This window comes from Oreochromis niloticus, linkage group LG9 (genome assembly GCF_001858045.2).
Source record: "Oreochromis niloticus isolate F11D_XX linkage group LG9, O_niloticus_UMD_NMBU, whole genome shotgun sequence".
In the NCBI taxonomy this organism is placed as follows: domain Eukaryota; kingdom Metazoa; phylum Chordata; class Actinopteri; order Cichliformes; family Cichlidae; genus Oreochromis; species Oreochromis niloticus.
The window spans coordinates 18,723,556-18,748,880 of record NC_031974.2 but is presented as its reverse complement, the minus strand read 5'-3'; the positions used below and the strand labels follow the sequence as shown (position 1 = coordinate 18,748,880).

Here is a 25,325-nt window from a genome sequence, read left to right as displayed (position 1 = left end):
GCACACATACATACAAGCGTACTCTCACCTGAAGAAGAACAACAGGTGTCATGAAATATCACAGCTTGTCAGACAGTGAGGGCCTGCAGGGATGCGGCAACCCCTCAGGTACATCATGGTGGGAGTTCCTGCATTCAGAGAGGCAAGGCGCAGCCCGGCTTCCCACCAGCAGACCCCTCTATCAAACCCTGTGATCTGGGAATACCCAGTTATTAATGAACTGGACAGGAATGGTTCCCCTCGTTTCAAAGTGTGCTGACTGAAGTGAAGAAGAGAATTCCAGAGTGAGCACAGGGGGGGTTCGAGCTGTGATCACTGTAGTATGAGAGTGAGTGTGTGTGTGTGAGTGCTGCACAGACCTCCTGACTAGACTTGTCCCGTCCACAACAACACAACAACAGCACAGCACTTGCACAGCTGCACTGGAGGGCCTGCAGGCCTCAATGGACGGGGGTCAATACAAACCCTGTGGGGACCGAGGCATACCAAATCAGGGGGAACAGAGCAGGAGGGGGAGGGGGCGCACTTTCCTCCTCAAGAACACCAATGCTTAAAGAAAACTTCATTTTTTAAACATTTTCTATTCACAGTTATCTCCATCTGCATTTTTAAAACACCCCTACACATTTTACTTCCAAGCACAATCTCTGCAAAGTCCTCATATGCTCTGCGTCCGCTCTGTAGTGGCAAACGGCGGCGCAGTACCTACCCAGCTCTGGGATTTTGGGAGCCAGTCCCTATTGTTCAGATCCCTCCTCCTGCTTGGGAAGTGGGAGGACCCGAAAAGGCGTCGCAAAAGGGAGAATTGTTTGAGAGCTCAGTCATCCAAAAACGGCCTTTCAATGTGAGAACTTGGGGGAGCCGAAGAAAATGTCGGTGGCATCGCAGTAAATTACTAAAGCAGCAAAGGCTTTAGAGGGAAAAGAGAAGCGAAAACTGTTGTTTTTTTTCCTTGGGGGACTTAAACGCAGGAGAGAGGCGAAGAGAAGATCGCCTGGTTAAAACGAGGTGTGAGCGCCGAGCAGAGCAAGTTTTGGTAAGTTTGACCGCTTCGTGCGCTCCGTGTTTTTTACGCTGTTGTTACACAGTTTTATACATGAACGTATCGGCTCTGTTGCGTGTTTTCCGACTCGTTGGGACACTTCACCGGCTCATCCGTGACTCTGTTTCAGAGAAATGTGCGACTCTTGGTTTTTGATCACTAGTTCATGCTGGCGTCTCTGCTTCGATAGCCGCATTTGTTTTGCTTTTTTCCTCCGCTTTCTCCAGCCTTATGATCCACAAAAACTCTGCTACAAAGTTCCCGTGACACAAACGTGCATTATTGGGACGCACTGCGAGGTCAGATTTTGGATTTGAAGTTGCTTTTTATAAAAAAAAGAAAAGAAAAACTTGACTTTGTTTTCGGACTTAGCCTGCGCCCTGATTCCTCTCGCGTCCGTATTTTTCCCCAAAGTTTCCCCCCACTTTTCTGCCGACTATTTCACCACGATGCGTGTTTATGAAGAGCTACGAACCTCTCGTAACACGTCGCGGAGATTCACGGCTGTGTGTTTAGGCATACTTGCGTTTTTCTTTGGGAAAACGTGTCTACGTTTTGCAGGCCGCAGCCTATAGTCGCTCCCATAGGGTAACAGGAGACAGACATGGTGAGCTCTGCCAGATTTACCCCATATCATCATCATCATCATCATCACCCTCATGCTCATCATCGTTGTGGTGAGGTATAGAAAAGCTGGTGAGCAGTGATCTCCGATGAGTAGATTTGTAAGGAAGTAGAAAGAACGAGAGCCAATTCTCAGAGTTCTTATAAATTGATTTCTTTACGGTGCTGCCTAGCCATCTTTAAAAATCCTGCCCCCTTCCCTCCCCCTGAAGTTTATGTAGTGCTATCAAAGTTGTTGGATCTTAACATAACAGTTTGGTTACGTTTACGCATTAGACCGCAATCTTCTATTTTTTCCCACAACCCTCCTCCCAGTGCTCAAAAAAAAAAAAAAAGCCCCGACCAGATTGTATGTTTCTGCTGTCATCAACAAACTCAAACACTGCTACCTGAGTGGAGTCCCACTCACTCCCTCTCACCCCCAAACCAAAGTCCTGGTGTCAGACTAACCTCATTAAAGCCTCCAGTAAACTGGCACCTCTGTTGGTGAGAAACCCTGCATCCTGCCTCGCTGTCAGGAGAGTCTCTCCTGATGCCATCCCCTCATCCAGGTCTGATTTAATGACCGAATGTTCGTCTTGATCCCCCCACCCGAGTTTTGAGCACTGGCCAGAGGCTGCATCACCGTGAGGGCTCCCAGGGTGGAGGGAAAGGAGGTAAGGGGTGGAGAGGGGGCGGATGGAGGCCTGCAGAAACAGCCGCAGGGGCTCGAGTTTCCAGCCCCAGGTGTCGTTTTGTTATTTGGATTAGTCTACATTTAGCCTCCACTGCCTTGCATGGAGGACGGCTTCGCGATTCAGTGACAGACATGGGATCAGACAAGAGGGCCCGATTGTTCCCGCTGAATCAATGTCACTTGGATTAAAAGTCGAAACGAATGGCCTGGCCTCCTCCAATTAGGCGCACAGCTTCTGGGCGAATTAATTGGTCTCAGTAAAAAGGAGCCTCTTGTTTGGTAGCAGGGTTTGTTGTTTTTGTTGATCATCTCTGGCAGGCGGGTGGATCAAAGCTGAACTAAATGATTCCTGTCTGATTATCTGCCTGTTTCTCACAGGGCTTTGGCCCCTTTGATTGCTGATGTAGGGAATTTGAGGGAGGGTGGGGGTGGGGGGCACAATTATGGGAGTTGCTAATCAATCTTGTGCAATGCTAAGCAAATATATTGGAGCTGCTGCTACTGTGGGCAGAAACTATCATTTTTAAAAAGTTTATTTCCCCATAAAAGTCTTTAAATACCATCTTTTATGATCATGAACCACGTGTTAAAGGTGGGAAAACAAATTTTTGAGCAAACATTTCAGATATTTCTCACAGTCTTGGCTTCTTAGAAATAAGTCTTCTGATAGCAAACTACATTTTCAAAAGTTTTTGGTTATGTTTCTCAAGGCGGTGCCATTTCTCGTTTGGAGACGGTTCGTAAATGAAGACTAACACACTTTCATACAGTAAAGCAGACTCAATGTATTATGCTGCACCACAGGCACGTTTCAAGCCTCTATAATATGTGTGTGACACTGTAATTGATGTTAAAAAAACAGACAAAGTTCCTATTAGGTTGCTTTTCTTTTTCTTTTTTTACATTTTTAGGACTGCGAATGAAGACTATATGGACAGGAAGCTTGCTTTATTGTCTTTCGGTTACAGTTTCATGTGGCTGTTACCGGCAGAACCTGCTTTTTCTTCAGTGAAATTAAATTTCATTGATCTTGGTTACCTGCCAGACAGACAGTTTTCCCCTATTTTGTCTGTTGCTGGATAGTTTTCATCCATCCTGTAGGAGCTGAGCTTTCGTATGTGTTATAGCCTGTGAGGAAAAGTTACTGTGTGGATTTGGGTCTGCTGCCAACAGAAATAGAATTTCTCACTCGTATCTTAGCTTTGCTTCCAAATTGACTTTGCCATGTTGAGGTATGATGTAAGATATGAAGGCAAGGACAGGGTTTAACTAACCCCTCATGCAGCCGGGAGTGCTTTCACATCTGGGTTTAAATCAAAGTCTGCAGACGTAAATGGATTTTAAAGATGCATTTCAAGATTGCGAACAGCCAGCAGATCCATAAGGACCGCTTTGCGCTCGCGCTCGGGTTTTGGGAGCCAAAAGTTTCTCACTGTGGTTCTGAAAAGCACCCATTGTTGTTGTAGTGGGTGTAACATCCGTGTTAATTGACAAAGGTGAAGAAGAAAAAACTCCATCCTGGGGGCATGCTTTCATCTCTGACAGCAGGTACGCTCATGCAGTCATAACAGCCTGCAGAGAGAATCTGTGGGCCTTTGCTGCTGTGTGTGTGTGTGTGTGCGTGCGTGAGCGGTAGCTACCCTCCCATCAAGATCATCTCCTTGCACTGGAATGTATTACTTGTCACCTGTGTGGTGGTTTTGAGATTGGTGCATTAGAAAAAGGGTTACTAAAGACTTGAGAGAGAGAGAGAAGTGAGGCTAGTTTACTTCATAATTTCAGCAAGAGTTTTTCTGGGTTAATGTACTTTTCATAAACGAGCGAAGAACACGCTCATTGCCAAATAAGGCTGCCTCATTTTCCACTGCCAGACATTATTGGCCTGTTGACATACGGTGCATTAGTCCTCCCGCACTGACAGATTGGAAGCTTGGACTTGAGCCTCGTGCCCTCGGGAGGGTTTCTGTGTCCAGTCAGACATCAGATAACCAAAGAGGGACACCTGGACTGGCAGGTGGCCGGGGTCTAGGCACCTCCCCTGGGGCTGCATACCTCTGTTCTCTTGATCCTGTCAGCCAGGACCACAGAGTGAGAGGGAGAGAGAGGAATGTGAGGAGGGAGGGGGCGGGAAAAAAAAAAGGGAACTAGAAAGTTTTGACAGTGTTGGAGATGCTAATTAGGCTGTGATCAAGCAGATTATTGAAGCAGGGATGAAGATAAATTAGATGCAATGAAAGAAAGGGAAAAAGTCTGCTGAACAAGAGATGGTTGTTCAGCTTTTTCCATTACAGAAGCCCGCTTTTAGGCTACGTTTGCAAAACCATATCTGCACGTCTGTGTTCAGTTTATACACATATATGTATATCAAAAACAGCCAGTGTCTTAACAGCTTTATAGAGATTATCCAAAGCCTTTAAAATAGTTGACTTGATTTGTTCCACTGCTTAAAGTAAAAGTTCTTGATTGGATAATGAAGTTACCCAGGGTGTACTCTCGTTCTTGCTCTCTTCCACACACACACACACACACACACACACACACACACACAAATGCACATTGAGAGTGCGGTATGAGTGTTGTTAGATCATTGATCAACTCCAGACTCTGGTAAGAAAGCCGTGTGTGTGTGTGTGTGTAGACAAATAGTCCTGTGTGTGCAAAGCAGATATTTGGACAAAGATTAGGGGGGTGTTATTACGAGCCAAAAGCAACCCAGACGCTCTAATAGATCATTCACACACATGCTTAAGATTGCATTCTGACTGGAACCGCTCGGTTTAAGCCTCGCAGTCACGTTCCTGCTCTTTCTGCTCTCTTTCATGCACGCATTTGGAAAAGTTTCCTCCCTTTCGTTGGTTTCCTTAAGTTTCTCACCTTTTGCGCGCGAGCTCGCTGAGTGTTGTGCGCCGAGCCTGCACGCACGCTGGAATAATAAGTGCGCTGTATTCTTTTCTCCAGCTTGTGTTAAAGATCAATAAAAGCGGCAACAAAAAATAAAAAAAAGCTGGAATCTGGGTTGTGTCCCAGAGCTACAACCAATAATCAGATTTAAAGTGTTGCCCCAGAGAGCAAGAACTCATCATCGAAGAATGTCAGACTGGCAGGAGAAGACATGATTCAACAGAATAAATCACTGGGCACCAGATTAGTGAGGTATTGGGCCCCTGAGGTTATCAGTGCTGGAATTTTCCATCGACAGCGCGGCTCTGTCTGCTGTCCAAATCGTATCTGTGTGAGGTTTTTATTTTATGCAGGATAATGCACATCCGTGGCCTTGAGTGACAGGACAAATGGTAGCTCTGCTTTACTGCGTCTCACAAATCCTGCTCCTGAAACTGAGAGCTCTCTTTGAAACGAGCCTCCTCCAGCTGTTTCCCTTCCCAAGAATGTCTTTGAGATGCAGCAGCTTTCATTCGATAACCATGAACTAGGCTGTCAGGCGCTATTGCACCATCTCAAACTCAGACGCACCCGAACCCATCGCTTTGTCTTCACGTTCCTGCCTCTTATCCGTTTCCCAATTCATCCTCATGTCTGTTTTTTCCTATAACCTTCTCCTTTGGCCTGCTCCTTCTAACTTTACAGTCTTTCTCCATTCCCTCATCTCTTTCTGTCACCCCCCCCACCTTATCTCAATTTCCTAATGCCTCCTCGTATCTGTTTTTCATATAATATTTCACCCGCTCTGCTTTTCTCTTCCTTCCTTCATCTCCCACTGAGAGTTGTAGGGCCAGCCCCCCCCCCCAGTTCCTGCTGAATAATGGGGAGAAATTGCTCTTGATTTATAATTGGTTCCATTCACTCTGATGCATGAGCTGCCAAAAGAGTTGGGGGGCCCCCTTTAACCCACCCCATATCCCTCCTCTCTCCTTCCCCTCTCTCCCAGCGCCGCAGGAACACACAAAGAGCAGGCTGCATATACGTACAGCTATGAAAGTCTATATTGGCATGCGTGAATGCCGTGGCGTGCGTGCGTTTTATTTCTCGGGCTTGGGATAAGTGGTAGCCTGTTTTTTAGCGTGTTGACATTTGGTGTTGGAAAAACTTCCTGAGGTCTGCATATTTATGTGCCTCTGTGAGTATACTTTTACCATGTAATAGGAGTTTGTGTGATTGCTTGCTTATGTGTCACCGAGTGTGTGTGCGTCTTGTGCAAGGAGAGAATGGTTGTGGGTAAATGAAATATGTAACTGCATGCGTGTGTGTGTTTGTGCGATGAGTACTGTGAAATCCTGGGTATTAGTTAGTTTTCCCAGTACTGTATGAGAGCGATTACGAGTCTGATACTTGCAGCAAAGCGCTCAGTTAAAGCTTCACAGAAATTCTTTTTACCTACCTACTTCTGTCTGTCCTTCTGTCCTTTCTAGCCTATGTTTGTGTTTCTTCTTCTTTCCTTGTATCCTTCTTTCTGTCTTATCTTTCCTTTTGTCCTGCTATCATTCTAGGTATCTTTCAGTTTATCCTACTGCCCTTTTATTTTTGTATTCGTTCTTCTATCTGTCCTTCTGTTATTGTATCCTATCAACCATCCTTCTACCCTTTCTTATGTTTATGTTCCCTTGTATCCTTTTTTCTATCTGTCCTTCTGTCCTTCTTGGCATCCTTCTATTCTTTTTTTAAAAATTTTATTTCTATCCTCCTTTTTTCTATCCATCCTTCTGTCCTTGTATCCTGCCATCTATCCTTCTAACATTTTTTGCTATTTGTTTTTTTATCCTTTATTCTATCCTCCCTGTTTCTATCCATCTTTCTGTTCTTGTAGCCTTCCATCTTAATCCTTCTCAATATCCTTATTCCATAACAATAATGGATAGTATTCCTTATTAATATGGAATAAGGATATGGAATGGTCTCAGTGTTCTTCTTCCTGTTCTTCTGCACATCTTTCTCTATTCTTTTGTCTTCCTAACCCTGGTATTCTATCTTTTCTACTCCTTTCTTCCTCGCTCCTGTCCTTCCAGGTCTAACTAACTCCCCAGGAAGCCTCTATGATCCAGTCCTGTTCCCATGGCCTCGGTGGGCACGCTGGCATCCCACACCAGGCAGAGGAATGTGGGTGGATGTGCTCACCATGGCACCATAATTAGCTCTCCGTGGTTAATTCGGCTTCGTTATCTAAATTATGCAAATGCTTCAGTGCCTAATTGATTAGAACGCCCCCTCCTCTACATGGCAGGCCTGTCCAGATCCCTCTCGTTAATCCCTGAGACGCTCTGTAGCTCGTTAGTGTCGGTTTGGGGAGGGGGTGAAGGAGGGCTTGGACGGGCGTATAGCTCGTTAATACTTTGTGAAGCGTGCGTGTGTGTTTGAGAAAGCGTATTATGAAGGAGGAGGGGGTAAGTTCTCAACCTCGTTAGGGATGCTTTTGATGTGTAATTTTATGGCATGAGAACGAGTGATGTTTTGAGTGGAGGATTTGAGCTGGCTCCCTCTCCACCTGTTGGGCAGCATTTTTATGCTAAAGGGGACTCCATAATGTCCCCTTGTTTGCGGGGGAGTGGAAAGAGAGGTGGGAATCGATTTTTAGACTTAGTCTCTGCCAAGTTTTGGTGTCGAGTTGGCAAAAGAGAAAATAACGGAGGTTGTCCGCTTCAGTTTTTGCATCTTCCGTTCTGCATTGTAGTAGAGATGGGCAACATCCAGAGGTACACACATTAATACTAAAGTAACTAACACAAAACTGCATGTATTTCTGCCCAGTTCTATTCAGATATTTGAGTTTTGACCTTTGGGTGACAAAAAAATAAAAAATAAATCCATGTGCAGAGTTAGTGCGGAAACAGCTAAGTGAATAATCAGCAAAAATAGCTGGTTTAATGCTGGCATCTCCAGTGTCAGCATGTGCTACCTCTCTCCCTTTTATTATTGCAGAAAATGAAGTAAAAATTGTTTTGCTTTCAAACTGCGAGTTTGACAAAACAAGACTTCTGATTCTGTCTTTTTGGGGTTTAGGAAACTATAAATGACTTTCTAAAGTTGGTTTATCGGGTTAGTCGATAATCCATGTAGCTTTTGGGTGAAAATCTTTAGGTGTTGGACTGTAGGTTTAACAGAACAAGGAAGTCATTGACCAGCAGCTAACATGTGACGCCTGTCTCAGTGTTTTCTTCAGGATTTGTTGGAATAAAAATCCCCTCCTCATCTTTTAAGCCGTTGCCCTGTGTGATGGTCTAATGGTAAACCGGGTGTGGTTGTGTTGGACCCTGTGCGTCCTCCTGCTCCTTTACTCAGCACCAAAACCCCGGCCAGGCTAAGAGGCCAGCCAACAGATTGACAGAATGAGGAGAAAATATGTTGAGACATTCAGCGAGGCTCTCACACACGCTCCCTCGAACACAGCCGCTCATTGATGAGGCTCTGCTCTCTCCTCCTGCTCGCCTGCCAGTTGACATCCTCTCTATTAATTTGAGTCGCTGTTCAGCTTTCTCAGTCAACCTCTCCACCCACCCACCTACCCCTGCATCCATAAAACCCCCTTCACCCGGCTCACATCAGTCCTTAAAGGCACCGAACTCTCTCTCCTCCTCTCTGCCTCCACAAACTCTCCACACACCACTACAGAAACCTCTTGGTCATTGAGCACCCCCCACCCCACCCTCCCTCTTCTCTTTGGTCATTGAGCAGGGCCCATCAGCTCTTCCCCGGACCCTTCAGAGTAGCGTCTCCCCTTTCTCCAGGGGTCTGCGGGGTCTTTGTCTGTGCACCGGCTCACTGCTTTACAATGACTCTCCACTCTATTAAGGTGCGTTCTGCCTGTTAGCGTCGCCAGGGGCAACCGGCCTCCCGCATGGCAGCTATGCGGCGTGGCATTGTGGGCTGCGGGCCCGAGCGGGGCAGTTGAACCCCCGGCACTCCTCACACTTGACACCGCATGTGTTTATCTAAAGGGGGGGCTTTGTGGTGTTTGGAGAACCTTAAGGGAGGATGGGGTGGGGTGGAGGAGAGCGCACGGGTTGTAAAAAGACGTAAAAACTCGGGGAGGAGGAGGGAGCGCAAGAGGGGACTTTGGGGAAGTGATAAATATTCAACAGCTCAGCTCCTCACAAGAAGTTACTACCCTGATACTCCTTCACTGCCTCCTCTCTCTCCTGTGCGTCTTCTCCGTGCTAGAAAGTAGATGGAATGTGAGAGCTCGGGGAGGAGGCTCCAGTTGGGTTTTATCCAATTAGCAGGGTTGTCAAAATGAATTTATCCACAGAGGCAGGGGCACAATGGGACCGGCAGTGGCCCAGGAGAACGGGGGCCCCCGGTGTCCTTACTTAGCACGCTCACAATGAACTTCTGTCAAGTGACTCTGCCCCACAACGGCATATGAGACACCAGCATACCTACGGCTCGTGATGCATGCCTGCACACCACCGCCACAACCTCTCACTGCCTGCTGTTTGTGCTTTCTCCTCGCCCTCTCCAAACAGGTGTCGGAGTAAAAACACGCACAAAGTAGCTTCTTCTTGTGGTTTCAGAGTATGCAAAATGGGCGAACGTCCGTTTTCATTCAAGTGACGCTTATTTAGGCATCAGAGGGCGAACACGTGGCTCTGAGCAGACATCCATGTGCTTGCCAATTTTTCGTGACCTTGCAGATGCTGCACAACAAGGGCACAAAGAATGGATGCCTATTCAAGGCGGACACCATGAGGACACAAAAATAGTATATTGCTAGTTTGGCTGTCCACAGCTATCTGTGTCCAGTAACCAATGGTGTTGGTCCACCACATCGTAACTCTACTGGAGGGATGGAACGTAATTCTTCCAAAACATATTCCCTCATTTGTGATTTGATGGAAGCACTTTGTAAAAGGTTGGCCGTAATACAATAAGATTCATAAGTTTTTCATATGTTTTTGCCCCCGAGGACACTCCCACCAGGATAGAAATGTTTAATCGTACTATTAAGGTGATCACTCCTTAGTCCTGAAGGCAAGTCATTAAGTGTTCACAGCAAATTGCAAGTCAAGACACCTTTAAGATCTCCCCGTGATGACCATTAAAATACCACAGCACTTGAAGATAATCCCTTAAAAACTCCTCCCATGAAACTTTTTAATCACGATAAACAAAGAGGAGTTTAAAGGGTTTGATTAGAACTGTCTGGAAAGGATTTTTTGTGCAATACATGGATATGTGCCATTAAAACATTTTCTCTCTTGACACCTTTATCAATGTAATAAGCATCAAAGTCTTTTTTTTCCTCCCTAAATTTCAAAGGGAACATGAAGGCACTGAGGGAGGGCAGGAAAATCTGAACCTGCTGAAACCACAAGAATGGACCTGATAGAAGAAATCTTGCAGAAAATCTATTTTATATGGATCTGTGGCAGTGTATATGCACAATTACGCTTATAAAAAGTTGATTTTTCACATTTTATTTAATGCATATGTTGCATGCAGGCCCACCTGTTGCAGGGGTAGGTTGAAAATCTTTCAATAATGACAGCAAATTTAGACTTTTTTTATTTCACTACTTAAATGAACAAAATCCTTAATTAAACTAAAAAAAAAATAGCTATATTACCCAAAAAGATAAATATTGAAACGGCTGCCCAAAATCTACAAATCACAGCGCTGTCATCGTTTGCTGTCTCTTTGACTGGTCTACATCAAAACTGTAGCGAGTCGAGTTTCAGGTCCTTACTGGGACTACAGAAATGGTTGCACTCTAGTCATACTTGTTCAGTGGGACTGGCAGATTTGAACAGTTCACAGAGTTCCCTCTCTTGCACTGTCACTAAAGTATGTCTCATATACCGCAAAGCTGCTCACACAATGTGTTTGCCATGCGGCGTCGTTCCTCATGGTAGGGCTGTAACAGAACAGTCACAGGCATATGTGCGCACAAACAGACACACACGTGCACACGCACACTGCTTTTAATTTAGGGGAGCTGTCTGTGTGTGTGTGCTCTGTTTTTTATCAGTGTCGCCGATGCGTAGGAGGCTCTTTCCCTCTCTGGCTTCTCTGGGAAGGAGTGATGGAAAAAGTTGGACATGGATGTCAGGGCAACTCTTCATCTTGACGCAGGGTATCCGCTAAGCAAACACAGGACCCAGCTCGCTAATGAATCAGACCAACAGACACACTCAGTGGAGCAGGGCTGTTTTTTAAGGGAGTGATGATGTACGAGGTGCCTTTACAACAAAGCTCTGTCTTTCGTCTGACTGCTAGTGCTTTTATTTTGAAAAGAATGAGAAATCGGACGTGTGAGAGGGCCGCGCGCTGAGGTAGCGTGTCCCGCTGTGCGTGTCGTTGGCAGACCGGTTTGTGTAGTTGGTTTATGGTTAGCGACTCTCACAGTCGGGACAGGTGCTCCACAGAGATGTAGGTGTTTTTTTTATGGGCAGCTGTACTGAGTTGTGTCCATATAGTGACCAGCCACAGAAGCCACAGGCCTTCAACTCTGCTCCCTCCTGGTCCCCACAGTAGCGTGCTGTTTGTTTACAGAGTGAGCCCGCTACTGATGAGCCACTTTGTGTGGACGAGTGAGTAAATGAAACTGTACATGTATGTAGGGCTGACACTAAGGGTTATCCTCATTCTTGAGGGCTTGTCACAATGTGAGATAAACAGAAGATCTACACATGTGTGAATCTAGAGAAATCAGTGATTGGAGTTTTTGTCTAACAGGGTATTAAGACAAATTTTGCATCAGTGCTAATAGCATTATGTAGAGTTCCCACTCAAATCCAGTTCCCTTTTGCTTTTGTGGGGGTTGTAGCATCTTAAAATCCAACATCCAACAGGAAGCATACAAAAAAAACTCAAACACTGGCGCGTTTAGCAGCTAAAAAAAAGAAGCTCTGTTTCTGTGTTTCTTGGTGTAAATAAACTCGATTCATTACGGGGCTGACTAATCATTACTGCGCCATGCTGTCTTTTCCACGCAGAGCGCTGCTTTGTTGCTGTTGATGGCACGAGAATTAGTCATCTGAAATTGTTTACACATTCATAATGTGCAATTAAAACGGAGCAGAGAGTGATGTGTGGCCTTGTGGAGCTGTTGCAGCTGCTTTTCCATCACCCTACCGCTCTGCTCGTTTTCATGTGCCAGGCAGCCGAACTTATATATATATATCTTTTTTTTCTTCACTGCTACCATTAGATGATGAAGGTGCACTGTAAAAGTTTCCATTCTCTTACTGTCCTGCCTTGGGACCCTTCTCTGTGTGTGAGCGTGCTGGTGTGCAGGCGGGCTTCATTAATCATTTCCTTTGCGTTATTAAGCTCAGGACAAAAATGCATGTTCAAAGTTGCGTGCCGCTTCCACTTCTGCAGGTTCCTCACGGGACCGTTGCATGTTCACGGACATGCGTGCATGTGAGGGAGGGAGAGGGGAGAAAGGGGAGATTTAGTTTTGCAGGACCACCCTCCTCATCCTGACGGGAAGTTGTTAGTTTAACCTGACAGGAAAGAATTTGGGAAACTTGGCAGCAAGGGGAGAGAGAGAAAAACTCCCCTCTCTCTATATTAACCGTTAATAGACTAACCATTACCAGCGACTTCTCTATTTGTATTTTAAGTATCCATCTTATCCTCACTCCTTACTGCTAGGATATATATACATTTCCACCCTGTGCCTCCCTCCCTTCTACTACCTCTCATTAGTTGCTCTTTGTCCAAACTCTTGAAAGCAGCCTGTGTGTTTTCGTCTTCTCCTCTATCTTCTTCCCTCTCTTTATACCCCTCTACCTGTATCGGTTACACCTGAGCAGGAAGGTGGAGGGGTCGGGTTACGGCACGTAGAATGAGGGCGCCCCTTTGATGAGCGTGGGCTGGATGGGTGCGGGCGCAGCGGGAGGAGATGGGGTCAGCGGTGAGATGGGGGCTGACAGAAAAGAAAGGCTTTATTTGTGTCTGGAGTTTTGCTGCTGAGCGCGCCGCCTCGCCTGGCTTGTGTTTCGTTAGTGGCCGCCTGTTCGTGCACGTGTGTACACAAGTAAAATTCAATCAGAGGGAGCGGCGCGCTGTTTAGATGGAGGATGCGTGTCCCCGAGCTGAATTTTCGGTGCAGTTCTGCCTGTTTGCTTCAGTCAGGATTGACTGAAGCAAACTGACTAAAGCCTGTTTTGCTCCGAGTCTGTACGTGACCTTTCTAACCACCTCCTGTTGTTGTGTGTTTCAGGGGGTAGTGTATGGAAGATGTCTGGAAAACAAGACTGGACTCCGTGGATGAAAAAGAGAAGGGCTCCAGTGTTGTGCGCTCTCGGCGCAGTACTGCTGTGCTGCCTGCAGAGCGGCGCTTCACTCACCGGTGAGTAAACAAGATTAGCTTGTGAAGTACTGGACCCCACTCTTACTGTAATCCCAGTGCCTATTTCCTCTCTCTGTGTATTAACAATAAGCAAAGTAATAATAAAAATGTTTCCTTTTTCCATCCATCTGTCTTCATGCCCTCAATCACGATTTGCTAAGGAAGTTTTCTACCTCAGTCTACCCTCAGTTACTGAGTGCCTTTACACACCTGATGCACAGTAAGTCCTTGCCAGGGACAAAATATTCTGGCTGAGGCACAGCGAGTGAAGTGTTATGTGTCTGGCAGCAGGTACAGCAGTTTGAAAGAAATTGGAAGGCGGGAATAGTGTGCATGAGCTGTTCTTGCCACTAAAAATAATGCAAGTATTGTATGTGGAGCCACAGCGATTAGCTCATTCACTGATTCAAGCAAAAATTGCAACCAAAGAAGCCAAACATTTGTCTGGGAATTTGCTGCTTTTCTTGGTGTGTTGTAGGAAATTTTGTGGTTTAATCACGTCAAACTTTGCTTTGGATTTCCAACTAATCAAGAAAAGAAATGATGGCAAACATACATATCAGTTGCCCGACTAGTAATGAGTCGGAAATATCTTTTATACGCATGCTCATGTAGAGTTTCTAATTTGCATCTGAATCCTTGTTGTTAATCATTTCCTCAGACGAGGTGCCGGCGTTCAACGAAGAGCCCACATCCGTGGTGCAGAAGCTGGGAGGCAGCGTCACCCTGCATTGCAGTGCCCGTCCCGCCTCCGCCAACATCAGCTGGCGCCTCAACGGCCATGAGCTGGTAGACGGAGATTTGGGTGTAGTGCTGAGGCCCAGCAGCCTGTTCATCCCGGTTCTCTCCAATCAGAGTCTTGGCAGATACCAGTGTGTGGCCAGCACCAGCGCCGGAGCCCTAGCCAGTGTGCCTGCTAACGTCACTGCTGCCAGTGAGTAGCCACCCACACGAAGCTGTGACAAATAAACACAAACAAAGGGGCCCCTTTTTGGTTTGTCAGAATATCCAAGGAACGCGTTGGACTTTTTTTTTTTTTTTTTTCCCCTAAGTAGAACAAAAGCAGTGAAGGGGCGGCATTTGTTTGCTTTAAACCTTTACCAGTACATCACTGTAAACCTCGTACTTTTCCACTACTTGTGGTTTTGGGTAGAAAAAAAATATAAACCTACTGCAGTTTTGGTCCTTCCAGTGAGAATCTGTTGCACATCAGTAATAAGTGGATTAACTCTGCACAGTCAGGCAGTTTTTCTTCTGTGTACTCAGACAAAAAACAGCTGCGTCAATTTAATAGAGTTAAAATAAATGATTCCCCATGCTGACGTTTTTAGTGCTTTGCTAGTGTACGGTGTTATATTTGATATCCATTGTGGGACTGAAAATGGGGCCTGAAACTGTGAAACCTGAGCTGGAGGAATGAAGGGGACCCAGGGGCCAGTCTGAGCAAGTGGGGGGGGGAGGAAAGGGGACCAGCAGGACTTAGCTTGGAGGCCCCCCTACCTTCATTGGCCCTTTGCTTTCCCCACAACACCACATTCCTCACCGCAGGGCCCGACAGCGGGACTCGCCAGAAGTTATGGCCCCGTAATTGTGCTGAGGGCTGAGTGGAGATAAGAGTGGACAGAGGATATGGGTATACGCCCCAGCAGAGCACACCATTAGCTAGGGGGGCGGGGAGGGTGCTTTTACCAGTATTGTTTTACGCGTAGGGATGTGATGTATGCGGCTGCAGAAACTGGAAGCTTATTTTAGGCCAGTCGAGACAAGATCCTGACACGAGACGAGACGTGGTGTCACATTCTCTGCCTCCTCGGATCCCTCCACAACCATCTTCACACGCATTTCTCCTCGCACGTTTTTCACTCTTCACCCTGTCACTTTCTCTCCACTCACCTCCTTTCATTATCTCCCTCTCTCTCTTTCTCCCCCTCCTTGTCATCCTTTTTTGTCATCTTCACCTCTCTCGCTCTTATTTTTCTTCGGGTTTTCTCCAGAGGCTGTAGCTACAAAGGCATTAAAAGTTATTGATTGCTCCAATAGTGGATGAATCGCGCTGGGACAACCACATGTGGAGCCAGTCTGTTCGCCCCGCCTTCCCAAAAAAAGCCTCTTTAATTTAATAACGGCTTCTCCTCGGCCACCCCCAAACCGCCTAAGGAACTGCTCCGTGGGGAGTGTGTACGTGCTTGCCTTTCCTTGTGAGCCCTCTTAGTTGTACGCACATGTTTTTTTGTGATCAGGATACGTTGACTCCAGACCCTCCACACTATCCGACTCCGAAGAATCTGCGTCTTCTTGGCATCACTTAAAAGCTCCCCCGCTTGAATTCTTGTGCAGACAATCACCCTCCTCCTTTTTTTTTTTTTTTTTTTTTTGCCTTAGAAACATGTATCTGCACAACGTGAACGCACAACACGTTGCTATAACGTGTTATAATTCAGAGACGTGCACGCGGGACTCCTGTTGCTGCTGCACATAAAGATGATGAATGTACTGTCTCTCTCTCGCTCCTTCTCGCCCTGCCAAGCAGCCGTAGTGCGGGAGGTCTGCTTCACTTTATGAATGCCATCAATCCTCCATCCATGCAGGATGCACTCACAAAAAACATCACGCGCGCGCGCTCGCGTGCACACCTGAGAGGCACCCGTGAGGGGATTTTTTTTATTTTTATTTTTTTCCTGTGAAGAATGCGGGGCAGTAGAGTTGTGAGAGGGGGCGTTAAAAGGTGTATATGAAGGAATTTGGGAGAAACAGCCAGGAGAAGGAGGAGGAGGAAGGTGGAGTGGGGAGATATGAGGTGGGGGAAGGGGTGTCTGTAAAAACAGCACCTGATTGATTTTGCAAATGGAGCGCCACACGGCCTATCCTTGAGGTTTTTTCCCCTTCAACACACCCCGCTAAGCTTGACATGTCCTGGCTGGGATTCTCATCTCTCAGAATAAGAGCTGACACAGACATAGGGTTGTGTTGCGTGTTTGTTGTCAACGTGTGCGTGTGTGTTAGACCCCGATCTCCCCCATTACGCCCATTAAAGCTCCCCCAGGCGCCTGCAGAGGGGGCAGATCCAGCGTGCGTGGTGGATAAATCGGCTGCCCGCAGTGAATGTGTTTGTTCAGTGCTTTGAGTAAATCACTTTAAAGCCCCTATCAATAGATACTGTTAACTAAACTTTGCTTATTGAATTAGAGGTGTACAAAGACTCATCAGCTGATTGTGTGTGCATACGGGCAGCTCGGTGTGCCGGGTCCAAGAAAAACACACCAGTTATAGCAGCTCTGGAAAGAATGGAGGGGCTGTGTTTGTTAAGAATAAATCAACAAAGGCTGGTAGACGTTTAATTACGTTCCCGGAGAAGTTTTATTTATCTTTCATTTCACTGTTGGACGCCTTAATGACAAATTTCTTTGGGTGTTATTTTCCCCTCCTGTGCTGTTCCCTTTGCTCCTTTTTCTTCTCTCTGTCTCATGTTAGGTTCTCTCTGCTTCAAATCCATAAAATGGCAATGAAACCCTATAGGATGGCGCTTTCTCCCCTTTGACCCCCAAGGCCAGGCCTCCAGGCCGCTCAGGCAGGGGCTTAGGAGGTCAGGGGGGCAGATAAGTGTCTATGCTGTGCAGACTGTGTGTCTGTGGGACACAGTCACAGCACATGGCCCCGGTAATCCCCACTCCCACCATTTCCCACAGAATCTGACCCGGCTCTAGTCCCCCGGTATAATGTTTGACAAGATTAATGTGGCCTACTCAAATGTTACTGACACCAGAAAAATTAGCTTAAAGTGCTTTCGTAAAATTCCTGCGAATTTCAGCGGATCACGTAAAGACGAGCAGTGGGAAAGAAGTGGAGGTAGGTTTTTCTTCCAAAAAGAGGGAACATTAGAGAAGCTGTGGGAATGTGGTTACAACACAGCAAAGTCGGACTGACATGAGAGACACCCAACATGGGAACAGCACAGTTATTATTGCTCTGAATATTGCGGTTTTGTACATCTGAAGCCGAGGAATGACTGTATACATGTGCAGTTAGACGTGATTTACACTGCATATTAAGATGATGAAAGAAGGGTGAAATGTGTTGCAGCTATGAGACGGCGCTGATTTTTCTCCTCATGTCTCTGTTGTTTTTTAGAGCTGCGGGACTTCGAGCCCGATGACCAGCAGGAGATCGAAGTGGATGAAGGCAACACGGCTGTTATTGAATGTCACCTCCCTGAAAGCCAGCCCAAGGCTCAGGTCCGCTACAGCGTCAAACAGGAATGGCTGGAAACATCCAAAGGTAACCAGCTGCTTTAATCCCTCAAAATCTTCTATAGCATTCACTCTCTCTCCTTAATTCCCTCTTAATTCCCATACTATCTTCGTAATTTACCGGAATGCTATAATCCTGCTATCTGACCCATCGTAAAACCACCGATAAGGGCATTATCTGGAGAATGTTGAAACATGGGAATGCAGTTGTTTATTTTTCAAACTATTTACTTCTAAGTTGCCTGGAAGAGAAGAAAAGCTCCAGTGGTTTGTAGCTGGTATGCTGATGATGCCTGGGAGCTGTAGGTACTGATATCTACCTTATCTGCGAGGAAATGAATACCACATTGAAGAGCATTCACTTGGGTCAGACTCGACAGTGCCACTTTGTGGCTTCAGCTGGAACTGCAGCTATGTATTGGAATGGCACACAGGGCTCATATTACCTACGCTGTTTCACAACATGGACTCGGTTTTTCTGTGGTTCCTCTTTGTCTCTGTGGTATTTCTGATTATTTTCTCTGCTTTTCTTCTGCACCCCTCTCACTCTGACTCATGTTTTTGTTTGGTCCTGCAGGGAACTACCTCATCATGCCATCAGGGAACCTGCAGATAGCCAACGCCACACGGGATGACGAGGGGCCCTACAAGTGTGCTGCCTACAACCCCGTCACTCAGGAGGTTAAAACGTCCACCTCTGCTGATCGACTGCGCATACGCCGTGAGTCACTATTGCTCATTCAGCATGGCATTCTGGTCTTGCAGGGGCACATTTTACTCGTAGGTGCTCACACGCACAATGCCTCGATTCTTTCAGGCTCCACGTCAGAAGCGGCTCGGATCATTTACCCGCCGGCACCCCGCTCCATCATGGTGACTAAAGGCCAGCGGCTGGTGCTGGAGTGTGTGGCCAGTGGCATCCCAACTCCCCAGGTCACGTGGGCAAAGGACGGGCAGGACCTGCGTCTCCACAACAACACGCGTTTCCTCCTTAGCAACCTGCTTATTGACGCAGTCGGCGAGGGAGACTCGGGCACTTACGCTTGCCGGGCAGACAACGGCATCGGCTCTGCCAGCTCTGCCGTGGTGCTCTATGACGTCCAAGTGTTTGGTGAGTAAACTGAAATGTTTTTTGTTTGACTCTACGAGGTACTTTTTTTTTGTTTTGTTTTATGAGTAGAGTTTTGTCTGTCATGGATTTAATAATTACATCGACTCCTGTTTGGCGGACTGGCAAGACGGGGTCTGTATGTGTGCGTGCACATACAGACCCCGTGTGAGTGTGTGAGAGAGGAGCAGTGTGGGCGGTGTTTTGCAACACAGAGTTGGTGGAGACAGAGCTCTCTATTCTGCACCAGGACTTGATTGAGTGTGTCTAGGTTATGGATGACTGTTTTTACAGTGATTTTCTGTGTGTGTGTGTGTGCGTGCGTGGTGTGTGCATGTTTGTGTATGAATGTGTTGTGGGCTCGTCTCTCTGCAGCTGGCTCTAATTAAAGCCAGAGTGCTGCTGTAGCTGTAATGAGCTCTGTCTTTTCCCCCATTCACAAGCAGCCAACCATCAACTAGCTGGCCCAGCCTGACTCCACACACCCCCTTACACACACACACACACACACACACACACACACACACACACACACACACACACACAGTACAACTGTGTTTTCAGAATCGATTAAGTCACTTATCAAGCAAGAACATGAACCATGTTGTTTCCAGCTTATAGTATTTCCACTATAGTTAGAATATTTTGGGGTTTGGATGGTTAGCGAGACAAAAATAGTTATATAAAAATGTAAATATTGGACATTTTTGGCACTTGTAAAGCAATCTTAAGTAATCAGGGGATCAATTAAGTGTTTCGGTGAACGATTGTATTCACCGAAGCACCGAAGATTACCTTGATTAGTAGTTTGGTCTAAAAATACCAGAAAATAGTGAAACGTTTCCTAGAGCTCAAAGCTACCTGTTCAAATTGCTGTTTTAAAACCAACAATGCAAAGCAGAGAGTCTCAGAAAGTCAGAAAGAAACCAATGACAAGCTGGAATAAATAACTTTATCCAATTATTAAAACAGCCAATGTGAACAAGATCCACACAGATGCATTTGCACAAAGTTTCAGGTCGGCCTCCTCACCTCTCTTTGTTTTTTTTTTTTTCCTGCAGAGCCTCCTCAGGTGATGGTGGAGCTGCAGCAGCGGGAAGTCGTGTACGGAGACACGGTGCGCTTCTTCTGCGAGGCCCGTGGTAAGCCCGCTCCCTCTGTGATGTGGCTCCACAACGCCCAGCCGCTCGTCCAGTCTTCTCGCCACCGCCTCACCCCCCGGATGCTGCGCATCTCCAAAGTGGGCCCCCGGGATGACGGGCTGTACCAGTGCATGGCTGAGAACGGGGTGGGCAGCTCACAGGCCTCCGCTCGCCTCATCACCGTATCAACCGGTGAGTGGGTTCAGTTTGGTAATTTGTTGATGATTTTCTTTTATTTCACAGATGTTAGATTTCATCATTCCTGTTTTGTTACAGGGACTTCATCCCGAGGGAGGCTGCCTCCCATTTACCGCCCGCTCAGCCCAGACAAGGTGCTGAGAGAGCAGCCGCCTGTGAGGCCGGGGGTTGTGGGTGCCATGTTGCCTCTAGACTGCTCTGAATTTCCAGGGTACATGCCTGCAGAAGCCCCCATCATCCTCAGTCAGCCACGCACAGGCAAGGCTGACTATTATGAGCTCACCTGGAAGCCGCGGCATGAGCATGGACCTCCTGTACTGGAGTATATGATCAAATACAGAAAGGTACCGCAAGGAGCTCATCGTCTAAACTTTTTAAAGTCACGTGTGTTCTTGTGTCAGTAACTGAGCCTGCTCCGCCTCTCAGGTGGGAGAACTTCTTGCAGACTGGACCTCCACCAGTATCCTGGGCTCTCTCCATAAACTGACTCTATCCAAGCTGCAGCCGGACAGCTTGTATGAGGTCGAGATGACTGCCAAGAACTGTGCAGGGCTGGGACAACCAGCCATGATGACCTTCAGAACCGGCAAAGGTACAACAACTGTTATCCTACTAGATTCCTTCAGTCTTCGCGCCGGGTGCTTTTTTGTTTTTTCACGCCGGGTACTTGTGGTCAGTTCACATCAGCGTGCTGTTGCATAATCTGCCTGTGAAAATAGTCCCCAAGAAATTCCCTTATTTGTTCCGTTTTGAGTCATGTTTGCTAAACACTGAGCCACTTTAAGGTAATCATTATTTTGACAGCTTTAAACACATCTTAACTTTTGACTTCTCTTGTATCAAGAGAGGTTTGAGGCCGGGGGCCACAGACAGACTAAGGGAGTCAGAAAGTGACACCAGTCCTTTCCTTTAAAAATGACTTGGAGAACATTTCTTTAAAATGATGTGGTGTCTTATCTCTTTTGTCCACAGGTCGCAAAAATCTGGGAGTGTCAAATGATCCTCCAAAGACTCCCTCTGTCCCCTCACCAAGCCTCTCTCGTAAGCTCTCAACAGTTCCGTGTATTACTGAGACAAACTCCTCTCTGATTAACAATACTAATAAATTTATTACTTTAATTATGAACACAGCTAGATACAGTTTCACCTTCTCCTTTCACTAACAAGTCTCACTTTCTTTTGCATTTCTGTTCCCTGAAGGATGAGCTCCCAGTAAGTGCTGAACGTGATCGTTGCTGAACTTTCTCTCACTAGTTTGAGTATATTGTCCATGTTTGTGGCTTCCATTTGACACTCTTCCCTGCTTTTCTTCAGCTCCCGAAGCCCCCGACAAGCCCACGGTCTCCACAGCGACTGAGACGTCGGCGTACGTGACTTGGATTCCTCGCGGTAACCGCGGCTTCCCCATCCAGTCGTTTCGGGTGGAGTACAAGAAGGTGAAGAAGGCAGGAGAGGACTGGGTGACGGCGGTGGAGAACATCCCCCCATCGCGACTCTCCGTGGAGATCACGGGCCTGGAGAAAGGTCAGCCATCTTCACACCCTGTTTTCAAAACCGAGGTGTTGTTGCTCAAAGCTGTTTACTCTGGCTCGGTGGGGGTGGGGGGAGTAGTAGGACATGTCGTACCATATCATTACAACAATGATGTCCACATAATTACATTCCCATGGTCTGCAAAATTTATCACCATAATGAGTGTTGTTTCAATCATCTCAGTAATTGTTGCCATCAGTCAAAAGCACAGCCGCGTCACATTTGGCATCGCATTTGCTCAGAGAAAGAAAACACAGTAAAGTGAAAACAAGCCTCATTAATCAGCACAACAATGGGAAAGTGTGACTGGCTGGTTGTAATCCGAGAGATGAACAATGCCCGTTCCTCTCCTTGTAGGTACATCCTATAAGTTCCGTGTGGTAGCGGTGAATGTGATTGGTTCCAGTCCTCCCAGCGCCCCTTCCAAGGCATACACGGTGGTTGGTGGGAGAACACACGAACGCCCCGTCGATGGACCCTACATTACCTATAATGAGGCCATCAACGAGACCACCATCATTCTCAAATGGACGGTGAGTGTCCAGAAGGAGATTCAGGATTGAGGATTTCAAAAACAAGTTTGCAGTGATTTATAATGTGATTTATTCTCCCCCTCGACAGTACACTCCTGTAAACAACACGCCCATCTACGGTTTCTACATCTACTACCGGCCGACAGACAGCGATAATGACAGCGACTATAAGAAGGATGTGGTGGAAGGGGACAGATACTGGCACTCGATTACGGACCTGCAGCCCGAGACCGCCTACGACATCAAGATGCAGAGCTTCAACGAGAAGGGAGAGAGCGAATTCGGCAATGTCGTGATCCTTGAAACAAAAGGTGCTTTGTTGTCGAAAGCTTGTCGCAGTCAGTCGGTTTTGTCTTTTACACAAGAGTTTCTTTGCTAATAGTTTAATTTTTTTCCTCTTTCTCCTTTTTTCTACAGCTCGTCCTAACTCCCAAAAGCCTCTCCCATCAGAGACTCCCATTGATCCTCAGTATGGACCGCCCGATGGAGGTGTGCCTCGCCCCGGCGACCTCCCCTACCTCATAGTTGGCGTTGTCCTGGGAGCCTTCGTCTTCATTATTGTTGCCTTCATCCCCTTCTGCCTGTGGCGGGCTTGGGCCAAACAAAGTGAGTGGTCTTTGCAGTTCCTCGAGTCTTTACAGGGATTAACGTCTTTCCCGTCCGCATCCGTGTAATTCCTGTTTTGTCCTCATTTCAGAGCAAACAACCGACATGTGCTTCCCCGCTGTGGCCGCCCCCGTGTCGTCATGTCAGTACACCATGGTTCCTCTTCAGGGACTTGCATTAGTGGGCCACTGCCCGCTGGATACTCACATGACCGCTCCACATGGCGTGTACCCCGCCAACGGAGAATACACACCGAATGGCAAACCTCACCACCCTAAGCACTGCCTGCCAGGGCTCCAGCAGGTTAAAAAAACAAAACAAAACAAAGTTTTAAACTAACCATGAGTTTTTGTTTTTGTTTGAATATTTAATGTATGCTCGTCTGTGTGTGCAGGATGGTGTGGATTGTGATATGGAGTGTGACACGCTGCTGCAACAGCCCAATGGACACCTGCCTGTTTACCACTATTCTACCAGGTGTGTTTTCATTATAGCACCCATTTACTTTCTAATGTACTGGACTAACACCATAAAATAATTCTACCAATATGAACTGGTGACATTTTTAAAAAAAAACCCTTTTTGTCCTGATTTGATGAGCAAGAAAACTGAATTTTGACCAACAGGCTCAGTAATTTAAACTGAACACCTGGTCAAAAGTTGAAGAAATTTGTTGGCTAATGGAAATGAAACAAATAGGCCAAAAAGAAAAAAACTGGCTGAACATCCCAAACTCTGTCACAACTGGTATGGACAATAAAAAAAGTCTAATAAATATGTTTTTCTTGTTTTCTTCAGTGGCCCTGATTATCCAGATCATCATGAGCACTCCTGCTATCCTCCAGATGACTCCACTCTCCAGCTCCTCAACTCTCCACATCAGCTTTTAGACTCACAGGAAGCGGGAGGTGACGGCGGCTTCTGTGGTGGAGACAAAACGGAGGACATCCCTCCAAGTATGTGTGGATGTCTCCATTAATATCTGCTCATAATGTTCTCCTTTTATTATCAACCAAACGAGCATCTTTTAAGGATGCCTTTGTTTTGTTGTTGTTGTTGAATCCTCCTGTCATCTTCTCACCATTCCTCTTTCTTTACCGCAGAGCCGGCGTCTTTCCCGCTGCTCTCTCTGGAGGACGAAGGGATTTTCACCACATCCTCTTCAGCAGCCACAACGCCACAATCCCAAGATGCAGCTATACAGGAAGTGAACATCCTCCCAAATGAAGCGTCCCCCGAGGACGAGGGGATGGCCAGCGCGACAGATGCATGAGAGACTGTTAAATAGTAAACAAAAAGAGAGAAAATATTTATTTTTGTATCACAGATATTTATATATTTATGCTTTTGTACATAAGTGTCCGATTATACTGTATATAAGGTTATTTTCATATTGAAAAGAAAGTGACTTTTAATTCATAGATCTCCTCACGCTATGTCACGGACAAAGGGAGTAGTATTTTGTCTTTTTGTCTGTCTGCATTTGAGACCTTTATTCCTTGTGTGAAGAAGAGTCCAGAGTCTCCAGGGACTTCCTCTCAGTTCAGCACTTCACAACTAGACCCTCCCCACAAATCATGTCCTTCCCAGCCATCCTCCATCCTTAAAGTCTGGACCTTTTAGGTACTTAGCTTTACGTACAACAGAAACACAATCGGACCCAGTCTGATGCTGTCATGAGGTGCTGTTTAGCTCTGCGATATCACGTTCTCTGTCATTTTTGTATAGCAGTAACACAAATGTATTATGCATTGTTCGTCATTAACAAACTATTAACAAGTGTATGCAACATAAATCATTGTTTCAGTAGTGTACAAGAGATTATATATTGTATAGTTTATTTATTTTGTTTTGGTATATTTTTTTAAATCACTGAATGGGAGAGATTCTGGAAAATGTCTTTAACTCAGTCATTGATAAGCTGAACTTTATACTGCAACCACTTCTGTGTTTACTTGTTTGCTGGTTACCAAAAGACTGCCAGGTGAGGCTGCTGCGACAGGTGTGTCAGTATTATTCCTCCCTCACTGGTTGGTACATAAGTATTAGTCTTTGACAGAGACATCTGCAATCAAAATGAAGGAGATCCTGAATCGACACTCCCTTTTTCTTTTTTTTTCTTTTTTTTAAAAGTGTAGCTGTTCTGTGGTTGCACATGCTGGAGCACTATTGCATGTAAATAAATGCTTATGAAATTGAGTCGAGTCGTTTGTGAATCTTTTCAAAGTGATCTTGAGCATTAGTTCTTTAGGCTTTTTAAAAGTCTTTCAGAAATTTTCTTTGGAAATTGGCTGCTTTTTTACTCATTTTCAGAGAAATGTTTTTGTTTTTTTTCTTTGCTTGTCAAGCCACTTAACACTCATAATGA

General features: G+C 46.2%; 2 protein-coding genes across 4 annotated transcripts in view; one reads left to right on the top strand and one right to left on the bottom strand.

Moving 5' to 3' along the window:
- Positions 1–25,325, bottom strand: part of LOC102082737 (extracellular matrix protein FRAS1) — a 473,764-nt gene that overhangs the window by 247,761 nt on the left and 200,678 nt on the right. The window lies entirely within an intron of this gene.
- boc (BOC cell adhesion associated, oncogene regulated) lies at positions 753–25,156 on the top strand. 2 transcript variants are annotated; one of them, XM_003443537.5, is made up of 18 exons: positions 753–1,036; positions 13,462–13,590; positions 14,252–14,524; positions 17,719–17,865; positions 18,415–18,558; positions 18,655–18,948; positions 20,007–20,279; positions 20,364–20,629; positions 20,712–20,877; positions 21,258–21,326; positions 21,600–21,809; positions 22,176–22,351; positions 22,440–22,662; positions 22,769–22,957; positions 23,049–23,260; positions 23,352–23,434; positions 23,756–23,913; positions 24,061–25,156. In XM_003443537.5, the coding sequence occupies exons 2-18, from the start codon at positions 13,479–13,481 to the stop codon at positions 24,228–24,230; spliced, it is 3,165 nt and encodes a 1,054-aa protein (XP_003443585.2). In that variant the 5' UTR covers positions 753–1,036; positions 13,462–13,478; the 3' UTR covers positions 24,231–25,156. The 2 variants fall into 2 exon arrangements, with proteins under 2 accessions (XP_003443585.2, XP_005471932.1); XM_005471875.4 differs by lacking the exon at positions 753–1,036 and adding an exon at positions 6,264–6,417.

Bases quoted from the DNA above. Each gene is read 5' to 3' on its own strand.
- boc (XM_005471875.4), top strand. The intron at 14,525-17,718 runs GTGAGTAGCCAC...GTTGTTTTTTAG, and splicing joins TGCTAACGTCACTGCTGCCA to AGCTGCGGGACTTCGAGCCC. The intron at 18,559-18,654 runs GTGAGTCACTAT...CGATTCTTTCAG, and splicing joins TGATCGACTGCGCATACGCC to GCTCCACGTCAGAAGCGGCT.